At 40.3% G+C, this 15,205-nt stretch overlaps 1 protein-coding gene across 1 annotated transcript in view; it reads right to left on the reverse strand.

Moving 5' to 3' along the window:
* Positions 1-15,205, reverse strand: part of CACNA1C (calcium voltage-gated channel subunit alpha1 C) — a 500,936-nt gene that overhangs the window by 140,515 nt on the left and 345,216 nt on the right. Inside the window, exon 9 of the mRNA XM_013947219.2 lies at positions 9,829-10,001. Coding sequence (XP_013802673.1) covers positions 9,829-10,001 — 173 coding nt within the window. The remainder of the gene's footprint in view (positions 1-9,828; positions 10,002-15,205) is intronic.

A 15,205-nucleotide genomic window follows, 5' to 3' on the forward strand; every position in this document is an offset into this window, starting at 1 on the left:
TACATTCAGGGGAACAAGAAAGCTGTATCTATTAAAGTGATTAAGAAATACAGTGAATTCCCAAAGAAGGAAAATAGTTCAAAAACATCCTGATAAAACCTGTAAATACTTTATTTGATACAATCTGAGGTCAAAATTCTGGTTTAGAAGGCAGAACAATGGTGTGAGAGACTATTTGGGCTCTGACATTGAGGGGGAGGGTGATCTTGAAAAAGTCATTAAACCTTTCTGTGCCTTTTTCTCTAAACGAGACAAAACAGAACATTTTCTCCATGTAAGAACCAGAAAAATTTTCTCCCTCCCCAAATATTAACTTGCATACATATCTTAAAGAATAGATGTTGTAGGTGAAATATTTCTAAGCATAATTTAGAACCCAAACTTTCTAATTTCACTTTGCTGAGAAAACTAATTTTCTCCTTCTTTATAAGTGTTTCCTCTTTTCTTCTCTTGGAAAGGGAGAGGAAGACAAGCAATCAAGGGGAAAGGCCCTACTGCTTCCCTGCTTTTTCACTGAAAAGAAAAAAAGAAAGCAAGATCTAAAGAGAGTCAGTAGGGAAAACTCTCATTTTTATTTTTATTTTTACTCCAGTGGGGAAAAAGTCAAATGGTGGCATCATAGTCTTGTTGACATCAATGAAACACAGGGCAAAAAGGGAAGTATTTCATCCAAAACAATCTTTTTTGTTACTTCATGAACTTTTTAAAATGGCAACATGCTAATCTGTCACCTACAGAGCTGAACATAATTGCCCCAGGTACTCTGCTACTGCAGCTCCATAGAGGGTCACTATGCCTTCTCATTCTTCTATCTGTCATTTTTCCACTTTAGAATATAAAAGCTTATCAGGGCCCAATCCCACATTCCCTGAAGTGAAATGCTAGTAAAGACAATGGGTCAAATTCATGATGGATACAACTCCATTTAGACAGTGGAATTATGCACTGGGGCAAATGTTACTATCAGGACTATTTGGTCCTGTAAGTAATTTCAGATCACAGATATCTCATGCTCTCCCTTCAAAGGGCAACAATTACCCAATACTGAAGTCATGTGTGAGCATAAAGCAGCCTCTGGCGCACCAAGACCTCAGATCGGGCAACATTCTCAAGAGCTGACACTTGTGCGTTTTGTTATTGACTTCAGATGAGACAGATCAGGACCCAAGTCCTTACCGAGGCAAAATGCCTAGCACCTTCAGCAGGATTTTTGCCTAAGGACTGCAGGAGTGATTCAGCCCCATGTGAGAACCAATGTCCCTTTCTAGGCAGCATGCTAATTAGAGACTCCAGCTGGACATCTGTAGCACAAACCCATGTGGCATTTTGCAACCTGAGCCTCTCTGTGTCACAAAGCAAAGACAAAGCTGACTCATAATTTACTTTGACACGCCTTTGAGTAACTGTACTCCAACATGGATATTTGTATTAAGAGTAGTGTATGAGCTACTTCAAAAGATGAAAAGGTACAAAAATGCCACCGGGACTGTGCATGCACCAGGCACAATGCTAGTGCATGCACCGGGCACAGCACACAGTTGGGAACTGCTGTCACTCCTACCCAAGCAAATCATGTTTTGGAACCTGCAAATGAGTATATGGAATTTTTTCTCTAGAAGAATTGGGTATGTACAGTGAACACCAGGAAGCACTTTTTTTGTCCCTCTGTCTCCAGGTGAAAGAGAATGAATCTATCACAGCTACTAAACTCCTTGTGAAGCACCTATCAATGCCCTTGCAAAATGCCTACAATTGTTGGCACTAAAGCTCATCTTTTCTTAGTTACCAGATGATTATTTTCCACATCAGTGGACAATGATAAAAGTAGATGACACTGTGCTTTCTTCGTCTATAGATGAGGTTTTGACAGATAATAAATCATTTCACAACACTGGCTTTTATTTCCTTGGATTTATGCATGAAAAGCAAAATGCAACCAGGTTGTTTCATACCATTCTCAAATCACTAACTGGTTTTGCAGGAACTAAACTGATATGGGTTTCATTTTCCAGTCTGTGCCTCTTACAGCTTTTGCTTAGATGACCTCAAAATCCATGTGAGCACCTTAGACTTTTTATTTTTTTTAACAATAGCCCAAATCCTCTAAAATATCAAGCTGTACTCTCCTGTCAAGGATGGGCTGCCCATGTCCTTCCAGGTACACATTTAAAAAATTGGACTCTGCAGAGGATGAAACTAGAATGAATCAAGGTGAGTTGAATTGCTGTCAACAGAGTTACTTCAATGCATTCTGGTTAAACAAGAGACAAAAATTAACCTAGCACACTGCCTTTTTGCTTGTAGAGTCAGAAGACATGAGTTTAAAAGGAAGTGATGGTTAAGACTGAAGTTAAAAGAGGCATCTTCTATATATACTCATTTTCCACATGGAATCTTCCATGTTAATTCCCTAGCTGCACAATTTCCCCATTGAATTTCATCATAGAAACTGGACCAACAGCTTTTTAGGTGATCCTGAAATTTTACCCTTTAACCAGGTCTCTGAAAATCCTGTTATGTACTTCTGTCTCAGAAATTATCCTGCAGTACCATACCATTTTTCAGGCTGAAAGTAATAATCTATTTCCTTGTCAGTACACTAAGCACATGATTTGGAAGCCACAGAGCAAGCTGACATATGAAATTACTAAATGTAAAATTTTAACAAAGTTGGTGTTCTTTTATCTTGGTATCCTGATTAGATCTGCACACAAAACTCTCCCTAGTCAACTGTTTCAAACCACTAACTTTTCCAAAGGATTGCACAAGATTTAGTGACAACTTTCACTAAAGTCAATGGAACTTTTTTCGTACATACCCTCACTGAAATCAGTGGAGCCCACGTATGGTGTAAAAGTTGACTTTGTAAAAGGAAGTCAAGTCAACAGGAACTGGAGAGACAAATCCTAAAAACTTTTACATGAACTTTTTAAAAAAAGGTAGTCATGTTTTTTATCACTGTTATGTAATAGAGTCAAATTACTATTGGAGCTCTTGGGAATAAAACTCTGGGTTAAAATCACTGAGGCTTTTACTTCTGGAGCTCTCAAATGCTTCTCTTTCCCTGTTTTGAACCACTGACTCTCCTGTTGTCCTTATTTCTGGCCTGATGTTCACAAGCACAAAGCGCTTCCCTGGAAGATGCAGATTTTCCAAAAGTTCTAATGGTCCAAGAGGTCCTATTTCTTCTAAAAGTTTTACTTTTGCAGCTGAAAACTTCCTTCCTTTCTCAAAACTGTTTTCTCCTAGGGAAGTCAAACCTTACAAACCCGAGATTAAATATACTTCTCTGCCCAGGATTAAGGCCTAGTCATGACAACATGCTGCTGTTCACAAGAAATATTGGTTTTAAGTGTAAGGCAAAACGTGCAGTCTGCCTAAAGATTACGTCACAGTTGATTCATTAGGGACAGTGAACTCAGACATTAACAAACATTTCCAAAGATCACTAAGGTCCTACAAAAATTGCTTGGAAAGTGAAGATTGAAGTTTGTTTCTTTTTAAGCAGCTTAGACTTTTAGAAGTTTTAGAACCTGCCTGTATTTCTATACTTTCTGTCTTCATGTGGGCACCTCTGCATTCCCAGTTTAATTGAGACATAAATCTGCATGTGCAATCAAAACCCTTGTACCTTTCACTATCTAATATACTCTCTAAACTATTCCTAGATAGTTTTGATAGGCAACACATTGATTTCCACTGCTTTTTCTGTTGTGTTACATGAAAACCTCATTATCTACAGTCATCAGTCCCATTACAAGAGAGCCCTGGAGTATGATTAGGCTTTAAATTTTTGTAGGGTAAACTACTTGCACATCAGCTCTTCATAGAATTTACGCACCTGCCTAGGATATGACTTAATTAAAAAAAAAAAGTGTTTTTTTGAATCACAGAATGGCTTTGTTATCAGACACCAGGCCAACCAGCGGGCTCTGTTACACTTAGGGACTCTGCTAACATCAATGGGGTTGTACTTGCATTACAAACAGCAGCAACCAAACAGGACTGAAACAGAGGAAGGGCAAAATCTGTGCCATTAGAAATGACAAGTTACTTCTGCTTGGCCATTCACAATTTTTTCCTGACTCCAGTGCAGTCAATGGGAGTTTTGCCCATTACCTTCAATAGGAGGAGAATCTGGCTTGGATTGAGGTTTCCTGTTTCTGCCCACAGCAATATAGACGCATTCCAGACCACTATCAGGAAGAAAAAACGGGCAAATTCCCAGTTGCTGTGGTAACAGGAGGGCGGATTCTCTTCCCTATCATGTAATTTTGAGACTCAGCATCTGTTTCGTGCCATGACACGTTTCTCTCTCTGTCAAATTAATATTTTCTTCCCTTGCAAAAGGCTCATCAGAGGAAGGGCATAGAAGAGAACCGTAAACACGTACAGCCCCCAGAAGTCTCTTCACATTTCCCATCTCATATCTGCCATAATGGTGAAATCATGTTTGCAAACAACACAGAAAAGCTGCCACTTCCCAGAACACAGGGGATGGATTCAACTTGCTCTGTGAATGCCCCTCAATGCATGTGAGAGACACTGGTAATTAAATTGCCTCAAAGGAATGCAAAGACCTATTCAGTGGGAAGTATCAGTTAAAGTCTGCACAGATTGTCCAGCTCAGGCTACATTTACCTTCCTTGCTCACCCTTTCCTCCACCAAGGTCCTCACTGTTGTAGTACTTGGATTTGTTGATCATTTCCTTAGATGCTGTTAACACCCATTGAGACTTAGAGCTTGGTTTGAAAGCTTCAGGAAAGCAGTGGCACACACAAAATAGGACTGATAATGCCCTAAGGCCAGCAGCACTTCTAAGGACCGGCACAGGCAATCAGACCAAATGGGGATGCAAGTGAATTTCTCTTCACTTCTGCCTTGTGTTCTGTTTTACAGAATGCAATTCCCATGCTGACAGGCAGACAGCTCTCCTTACAGAGCAGGAAGACAGCAAAACCTGCCTCTCCAGCCAAGCACAGAGAAGAGACTAGAAACAGAAGTTCTCCGTGTTTGGGATGATTTAATTCAGGTAGACTACTTGGGCCAGAGCCAGATGGTATGAATTGCTCAATCTCAGAGTTGCAGATTTACATTTGCTGAGACTCTGGTTTAATACATATATATATGTTTGTTACTTGCTGCTGAACTCTTCTGATGGTCTTCATGAAAGAAAACTCCAAATAACCTCCAAAACACTAGGGAAACTGAGGCAGTAAAGCCTTAAGTGATTTGTTTGATGTAATAGTGTGAGTCACTGTCAGAGTTCATGCTGGTGCTCAGGTGCTCCTGAGCGTCAGTGCATGTGTAACTGATGTAAAGGCAACCCCTAAAATTTGTTGAACGAGTAAAACAACAACATCTGTAGAAGGTCTGATCTGCTTCATACACGTCAGTAAATGGTTATTTGAAAGGCTCAGTGCTGATACTTTAGAAGTCAAAATTGTTAATAAATACATCACTGAAGAAAGTGTGTTAGAAAGAGACAGTAACACTCCACTGTGAAGATCAGGACCTTATACTGAAGACAGGAGGCAATGAGTTTGAAGGATACCAGGGATTAAAGTTTACTCAAGAGATAACCACTATGAAGTAACAGAAGAGACATCTGATCCCTTCAGGGAGGACTAAACACAAGAAGAGAAGCAGGACGTGGAGCCTCAGCAACGCAATGCCAAGCAGCCTGGCACAGCTAGCAGGTGGGATTCAGATGTGCTGGAGGGAATCAAGCCTAAGGGATTCCTGAGGGCATTTACAATTGAGTCTTAATTGCTGTGCCATCTGTCCCATATAGTTGGAGCTTATCTTGTAGATGGTCTGGATGAAGAGATTTAATACCATCTTCCTCCCTTGGTCTAACCCTGCTAGGGATTGAACACTGGCATGAATGCCAAAACATTCAGCGTAATAGATAACACACACAATCCCTCGCCCCATCACTTACTCATGGCACTTTTTATATGGCATTGTCTTAAGCTGATGCCATTAAGAAAAGTGCCTCCACTTCTCTGTTTGATCTTGCTACACAGTGTTCTTTCAACTAATTTTCTAGCAGATCCACCAAGCCCCATGAGCAGTACACCTGGAATGTGACTCAGCTTCAGGAGAGCAGAAAGGACTTTTCAGAGCTGCTCTGTTCTGGTGGGTATCAGGCAAATGCTGGTCTCAGCACCCAAGTGGCTTGACGTGACTCTGTAGAAGGTATGTTTGTAGGCAGTAGGACATACAGGATGCGTATATAGGTAGATACAATAAGTATACCAGCATTTTCTTCCTAGGTAGCATACATGGGAGACAAGCTTGTCAGCCAGTGAAGTGAGTATTACATTTTAGGATAGGGTGCCTGCAAGCTATTTGGCTTTGAAAATACAGCATCACTTGTCACATGAATAAAGTTTGAAACTCAGAACTATCAAGAAATATGACGGGCGAGTGAAGAGTTAACAGGACTAAAGAAGTCTACCAACCGATATGCGCAAGGACTGATATGCACAAGGCTGCGGAATAGAAGAATTAACAAGACTGAAGAAGTCTGCCACCTGGAATCTGCATGGACCCCCAGGGAGGGAAGAAACAATACGGAGGTGTGCTAGCAGGGTCCTCCCAAGCAGACAAACAAACAGTCCTGTGATTGTGAAACTCGCAAAAGTCAGCAAAAGCAGTGTTTGCCCAGAGCCCCAGCCGTATAAAAAGAGCCTTGGGAGCTAGGAGAGTTGGAGCAGGGATGGGAACGGGACCTGATCATCCTCTCATTCCCCCCCTCCCCTTTTCCTGGGACGCTGGATTAAGGTAACTCCTCGAGGTTGAGAGTCCTCTCACTAAGAGAGTGAACAAGAAAGCTTTCAAGTAGGGATAAGCAGTGCTTCCAATTAATAGCACAATAATTGATGGTTTTGGGTTATCCTTTCTAAATTAGTGATTGATGGTTTTGGATTATCCTTTCTAAATTAGTAATTGCATTATTTTAATGGATGTTACTAATCCAAGAACTTGCGTGAGGAAATAAACATGTTTTTTTATTACGTTACTGTCTCAGTTGTTGCTAGAGAACCTTCATAGCGTGACAAAATACCATAGGGCTTGAACAATATGGTACCTATCACTGTGCAAAAGTAAATACAACAGCCTACTGGAAAAGAAAAGGATCATGCTTTATGAAATACAAAAGGCCAGAAAGCAAACTCCCCAACTCTCCTGGGTGCAGCACGCATCCAAGTATTCTTATGGGCTTTGGGGTGGGGCAGGGGGTTACTGCTTGCACAGGCAACAGTGCTTTAGTGACACTAACAGTTTACCATTTTGATCCAGAAGCTATTTACTAACCCAGCAGAGGAAGGCAGCATAGAGACCCTTTACTTCCATAGCCAAAAAACCTTGTGGCAGGAAGGAGGCCCAGGTAAATCACTGAATAGTATACCAAAGCCAGAAGAAAGATTAATTTGGCATTCTTAGATGCAGGCCACAGATGCTAAAAAGAATACTGCTATTAACAGCCTCTTCTAGATAGGGGCATATATATCAGAGGAACAGCAAAATATGTGTCATTGAGTGATCTGTTTGCTTGGTCCCTGCTATTCTGTTCTGCAGAGACTTTTGTTAGCATGACTGTTGTCCCCAGTACCTGGCCAGCATCAGTCCACAGCCTTCCTTCACATTCTGAGCGATTCTTCTCAACAGAGGTGCAATTCTACTCTATAGCACCAGGCACGGCAGACGTCTGTTCCCAAGCTTGGTCTGTCACGTAACAAAAACTGATGAAGTGATCCAAAACCACAGTGTCACAGTGAATGGTATTTTTTGTAGTAAGGATTGATTAACAACCATTGCCCTTGGACCTGATACTTGGCACCAAGACACTGCATTAATTAATGGTTTGGAAAAGAAATGGATAACATGTTAGTTTGCTACTAGCATGTAATTCTGTCATTAACAGACAACCAAGAGAAACTCTAGAGAAGCTGTGATTCGTAACAGGACTAATTCTTATAAACCATGCTTTACAAAACCAACCTTATTAAACTGGATATGAAGAAGTGAAAGCAAGCTGAAGATGTATTATTGTTCAGTTCTAAACATCACCACCTACAAATGAAGTTTGTTAGCTCAAACTTGGATTGCCTCCCAAGACAACTGCAATGAAGCTACATCTGACTTATTGCAAAACTCTTTTACTGAAGCAGCGTTATTTTCATGTTAAAAACAAAAATTGAAACCAGCCAGTAGCCAAGGCAGGTTTTCACCACACTACCTTGTCAGTATGGCTACACTTCCTTTGACAGGCATGCCTCTAAGAGGAGAGGGCAGTTCAGATGTGATAAACATGATCCAATTCCCACTAAAGTCAAGGGAAGGCCTCCTGGTGACTTCAGTGAAGTTGTGTGTCACTTCAGGCCTTGGCTTCCCCACTCAGACCTCATATAAGGACACCAATCAGAACTCATTACAGGGGTGTTTTTTTTAATATGGAGTCCTGTCTACAAAAAACTGAAATTAGACCACCAGACCCTTTCGTGGATTATTATAGGCCACAGACCAGCAAATTCTGGCCATGAATAGTAAATTCATTACCAAGCGATTACTGAGTCTATATGCTCAAATGAAGCTATAAGCCCTATGTAGGCTTATTCACACAAAAAAAACCCCAATCTGATTTGGGGAAAGTCTGAGTACTTAGTAACCTTGGTTACTTCCTCAAATCCAGATACCTAAGATAATATGACTTGATATTAAAGACCCTGCATTTTTTTTCTAAAACAAGAACTTAAGTGTTTGGGCAGCTACATGGAGTAGGGCTGACTCCCCTCCAAAGATCACAAGTGTCTGATACAAATCTTACTTGATTCTCCTGACACAACTTTTAATGTTCAGTCTTCCTATTGATGGAATACATGGTTCTAATGAGATCATCCCACGGATTTTGCTTATTTGGTTGGAAGGGCACTCTCTAGGGAAATGCTTCATGTCTTCTCTTCCAGAATCAAACCAGGATGATGCGTATTTCAGTAATGAAAACTAAGAGTAGTGCCAGTGGCTATTAACTGTAACTGTCTGAAGGTTCCAACTCTGACATTTCCAGACTGCATGACCTGTAATGATAATTGCTAGGTGTTACACAGCCTGTGCTGGTAAAAGAGGAGGAAGAGGAAGAAGATTCAAGGAAGGCAGGGAATTGCTGCTTTCTTCAAACCCTTCCTCCTTCAGTATTTCTAATTAGCAGAGATAGTTGGTCAATTCTCACTTTGCACAAACATCTTCTCAACTCCAGAAAAGAAAAATAAGAGATAATTCCCTTACAAGAAATCTCTGAGAGCTTAATTCCAGTCTGGCAAAAACAAATGCAATTCCACTGATTTCAATGGAGTTACAGATGGCCCGCTTAATGTACAACAGGGTTGATCTGGCCTTTCTCCCATATTGTAGTATTGCTTTGCCTAGAAACCTTTGCTTTCAAAGTAATTAACCATGGGTCAACAGCCAGCAACACGGAACTGCAATTAAATAAATAGAGACAGATGTATATTTTAAAACTTATCCCAGTAGCAGACTTCTAACAGCAAGTATCAATCTTTTTTCTATTTAGTATCAGCATCTAATGTCAGTATTACAGAAAAGAAACTGAGATCTGCAGAACAATATCAATTATTTTGTGTGTATTTCACCCTCCCACAGTTTCCTACAGGCATTATACAGGCCTCATGCATCAGGATAGTGAGAGTCCCAGGAAGAACTTGTTCTGTCTAATAAGCAGTCTCAGCACTAGATTACATGGGCACGAGCTCCCTTGCTAAAAGCACAGTAAGAAAGAGAGACAGAAGAAAATTGCTTACTGTTTCGAGGCTTCTCCTCATCCATGCCTTCATCTTCATTTTCTGGATCAATATCTTCTGCTTGTGTTATCCAGTCTAAGTATCCCTTCAAATCCTCCTCTAGCTGTTGTTTTTCCCGCAATTTCTGGAAATCACCACGAGCCTTAGCCTTCTCTCTTTCTTTGGAAAACTCCCTAGCAAGAGGGAGGGAGGGACAGGATATGGGCAGAAAGAGAGGAAGAGATTGAAAAACAATGGGTTAGATGGATTTCCACTAGAAAGACTCCACTTCCTATGTAGCACCACCAACTTTCTCTATTTTTTCAGTCACACACGTATGGAGTATTCTTGCTAGATACACAGGTAAAACAGCTGGAGTGGCCACATTTTTACTAGCACTTAAAGTACCTTTTTTAAATCCTATCATTCTCAACATTTGACTGATAATTCAAACAAAATTCATATATAACATTTATGTAGAATACCATTCACTTCCTAATATTCTTTACAACTCCAACTGTTATCTGCAAATATCTATATGAATAATGATTAATTTAATTCAACAATGAACTGTTTGACAATAATCTGACATCTGGAGAGTGAGACAGTGGCTCTAATTTTTAGCCAGTTCTCAATCTGACCTTATGATTACAGGTGTAATCACAAGTAAATTGGGCTAATTGCAAGTGTAATTAATGGTACCCACAATTCTGTACACATTTAATTATGGGTAATTTCACCCACAGTACTGGACAATATATTTTAAAATTCAGACTTCAATATTTTACTGCAGATTTTCAGTATTCAGGCCTGTTATCTCAACATGAAATATATTTTTCAAACCTCAAGCTGGGGAGACAAACATGAGCAATACTAGATTCTACCAGAAAGTGAACTGGTTGGTGGCTTGATGAAAGACCACTATTGGGAATATGGGCTTAAACAGAAAGTGTAGGAACAAGAATTTCATGTTGCTTAGTTATGATGCAGGGTGTCCACTTTGTCTTCTTTTTTGGCTGTAGGCTGTATCTTCCTCTGTCAGAGACTCATATACTGGATTACTTTCTTTTCTAGAAATGCTGATCTGCCTCCATTTAGAGACTCTCCTGTGGTTCTAAACCAGGTTTTAATGTTTGTATTTTTAAAAGTGTGCTTAACGATTGTGAAGAGTTCTGGACCAAGAGCATTTAAGCATTAAGTCCTGTATCTGCTGAAGCTGATAGCTACACAAGGCATGCACAGCACATAATACGGCCCACTGTTTCTAGAAATGAGAGGTAAACTCATTCTCTCCAATGTAACATCCATTACCCTAGCTGGTGACCGTCAGCAATGAGCGGTGTTTCCAAAACCCCCCTAATCTTTGCCTTACACTTGCTCCTGCAAAAAGTAATAGGAAACCCACCAGTACTTTGACAACAGTAACACTAAGACTATAAAAATCCTATCCAAAAATGTTAATGTGTGCCACACAAGTATCTTCAAGCAACCGACATGGAGATGAGTTTCTAATAATGAGGGCAAAGTACTTCCCTCTTGTTTGGTCCAAAATCCACTGAAAGATTTCCATTGACTTCATACGCTTTGAATCAGGCTTTCTATATTATGAGCAGGACATGACACCAGCACTGCAGAAGAATGAAAGTAGGCATAGGTCTTCATTTCAAGCCACAATATGTGACAAAGGATGCCTGTGTAATCCTCACCTCTATCACATGGCTAAGGTTTCAAGCCTGTCCCACAAAACTGTGATAACTAAAGTGGAAATGAAGAAGTGATTCACCGGCTTCTGAAGCCTGAAGAAAGATCACAGTCAGCCCTGGGACCAAACTTGGCCACAAGACAGAAACAGCTATTGCAAATGTGGCAAGAATGAAAAATCAAATTTTTTCTTGCTTGGGGCCATTTGTTGTTTAAAAAATATATAAAAAAACAACAACAATCATAAAAACTGAAACAAAAGAAAGGTTTTTGAAAAATCCAATTTATATTTTCTGCTTCAATAACATCTTTCCTCTGGGTCTCTCATAGCACCTTACCCAAATTAATGAATTAACTCTCCAAAAAAATCACTGAACGTGGCTATGTATTATTAACCCTATTTGATAAATTACATCCCAATATTTCAGTTGTAGACTTCTAAAATGATATTTTAGAACCTATAACAAACAGGTCTGATTTTAAAAGGGACTGGGCCCTCAATCCCAAGTGAGAACTATTTATATTTACATGGGCATTACCTGAAGGGGCAACTTGAGACACCAAAGTGTGAAAAACAGTATGGCATGGCCCAGCTCACAGAAAGTGAAATTCCTACTGTGTACTAAAGTGGATCATTTACATTAGATGCATTTAAGCTGCATACCTACTTGGGTCTTTTCAGGCCCCATTTACTGTCTCTCTCAAAGGGGATTGGGCAGGGTGGGAGAGCTGACAAAAATAAAGTGGGATTTCTGCACCATGTCTTTACACTGACTGTCTGCATAAGAGTGAATTCATTACCTAATTTTGTAATGGCACAGCTGAAAATACTGCGATCCCCTGGTCTAAATGATACCCATTAGCATGTCTCTTCCCTTGTACAATGTACGGTATTCCACATCTCAGATGACTCTCCAAAGAAGACAACTTATTTAAATGATCTTAATTTCTGTGCTCTACTAACATTAAACCATTGAGAACAGGTGGCTCAGGAAATTGCTAATGCAATACAAAACACCTCCCATGTGGAATGCCAGCCTGTATTCAGGCAAATGTAGTTAACAACCAAGAACTGCTACCAGTGAATGGTCATTTACTATCCTGTGTGAAATGAGTTGGTGACCTCAGTCCAGTTCCTATTGCAGGCAGGTGTGCACATTACCTCTGCCACCATCACAGTTGGCAATAAATGCTCATTGTTTGCAGTTTCAGCAGGGAGGCCAAGGACCAAATAAGCTTTCTGATGGAAGTGCCGTCTTGAGTCTGGAGGTGGCCTTCTCAAAAAAAGATTGCACTATCATGTCAAGGTAAGGATGACAGAGGCTTACAGAGCTACCAAGCAATCTGTCTCTTTCCAGTGGGCTGGAAAACAACAGTTTAAGATATTGTGAATTGAATTGTTTTTACTAGAATTCAGTTTGCTTCACTTTCCCTCTCTTCTCCCAGAAAACTCTAAGATACATCTGCCAATAGGAACAAGACCAAAAAGCAAAGTATTCTGGAGAGAGGTTTTCTTAGTGAGGTTAGGGAGAGGTCAAGATCATAAATATAAACACACAGCTCTGTATCCTGTGTAGATCCAGAAGAAAACTTTCTTGCCCATCCTGATGATGGAATATAGATAATTCTTGGCTGCATCTCATTTCTCTATGATTACTCTCATTTTGAGAAGTGGTGGGAAGTGAGCAAAACAGAATTCTAGAAGTTCAAAGATCTTGCTTACTGCTGAAAGCACAGTGCATGGCTTCGAACCTCATCCATCTTGACAGCTACAGCAAGGAATGGGATGGGTTGGATGAGGGGACAGAAGATTGGGGAAGAATCCAGAAAGGTCAGAAATACTGCTCCGGCTGTTCCCAGGAGGAGCTACAACCATAGCTAGCCCCCCACTCACTCTGACCTCTTCCTTGGCAGAAAGAGGAGCAGAAGCAGCCAAATGGGTTTTCCAGCATCCTCTCAGAGCAAAAGAAACAGCTGTTCTCTTGCCCTCCATTTGCCCTAGGCAACTGCTTGCTTGGCCTGTGTCCTGGGATTTGGATCACTGCTAGGCAAGATATGTGAGTAACACTGCCATTAATTTCCTCACTAATTGACTGAAACAGATACCACAGATACAAACATCTCTGATCTTTGGAGACCTCTAACAATGGCTTCACTCACAACAATGATGTCGAATCCTTTTGCCTATGCTTAAGGGGGTCTACTCTGCGGTCTATTGACTGGATATTTCCTTTGGAATACTTGAATTTTATATTGTGCTCAGTCAAGACACAAAGAGGATTACAGCTCTACACATGAATATTCTTTCATACTATTTAGTTTAGCAAGTGACTATTAAATTCACCAAAACGACTATGAATGGGTGAAATACTTAAGGGAAAACAAATTACAGGTGTGATCTTTAGGCAGAGCAGAACTCAGCATTTAATTTTGCAGATGCAAAAAGTCTAGGTGTGATCAAAGCATCTTAGTGAGTACAATTAATTACACTTACATATTCAGAAGTGATTAAAAAACCTAAGCTTATCCCTCATTGATGAAATCTACCTACAAGACATGTTTGGTGAAGTTCCTGAAATAAATACATGGGGAGAAATCAGAGATGCCCAGAATGGAGGTATGAAGATGGCCAGGAATACTGCTTTGGATCTATATAGAACAAATCAGTGGGTCATCCATACAGAACAAACTTATAGCAATGACAAGTCTGTAAGAAAAAGCTGAATCTGCAAAGCAAAGACACTTTGCGACTCAGCAAAATTTAGAACTGCTTTAGAAAGTTAATTGTTTAAGAACTGCTTACTTAGCCCAGAGAAATTTTGGAACATTTCTCCCATTATTTCTGTGTTTTTTCATGGATGCAGATTCTGAAGTTTCTTTTTACTTTTCTCTAGTTGGGAAAAATTTTGCAGAAACAGTGCAGCTGTCATAATACTGTGAACACAGCCAGGAAGAGTGACTCACCGCTTAAACAAGGTGAACTTCATGTTTGATTTCAATTCCCCCTACAGACTATTTCCATCTCTCACCACTAGCTGTGGTGAAGTCTAGCTGCAGTATCTCAGAAGGTGGGGGATCGATGTCCCAAAACACTTTCTTGAGTTGAAAAATGAAAGAGAGAGGAAATTCAATTTTCAGTTAGGTACAGATACAAATCCAAGAGCTGGTAAAGTGAATCAGCCCTGTTTCAACAGTAGACACTCAAGGCTGGGCTCATGGGCACTGTTTAACCAATCAGATACTATATAATCTTTAACCAGTCTTACATGGTCCTTGATTGCATCTCTGACATGACAAATTGCTTACCCACTTTTGACTGGTCATCATCCTCCATTACTGCTGATGTCCTCACCTGCTGATTAGAGTATCCACGTGAAGTAGGGAGGAGCTTATGTTTTAAAATTGTATCTCGAGTATCACTCTCCAGATATCCCACACAGACTATTGCCTGACACTTCATTCTGGGGATTTTTTCCCTCTCAATTTACTCCTTGGACACTCCTCTCTTTGCAGCAGCTGTCTTAGCTGCATGTCTCCTTCAACAGAGTAACAAAGACAATAGCAAACCTCCTGTAGATCCACTATTACGTGTCTCTTTGCAGGATGGTCAGTGGAGGATCTTCTCTGGTCCTACTAGTGCCCTTCCTATTTTGTTGGCCCAAGTACTGAGGATATAATTTCTGTGAGGCATCAAGTC

Source organism: Apteryx mantelli, chromosome 1 (genome assembly GCF_036417845.1).
Source record: "Apteryx mantelli isolate bAptMan1 chromosome 1, bAptMan1.hap1, whole genome shotgun sequence".
Classification (NCBI taxonomy): Eukaryota; Metazoa; Chordata; class Aves; order Apterygiformes; family Apterygidae; genus Apteryx; species Apteryx mantelli.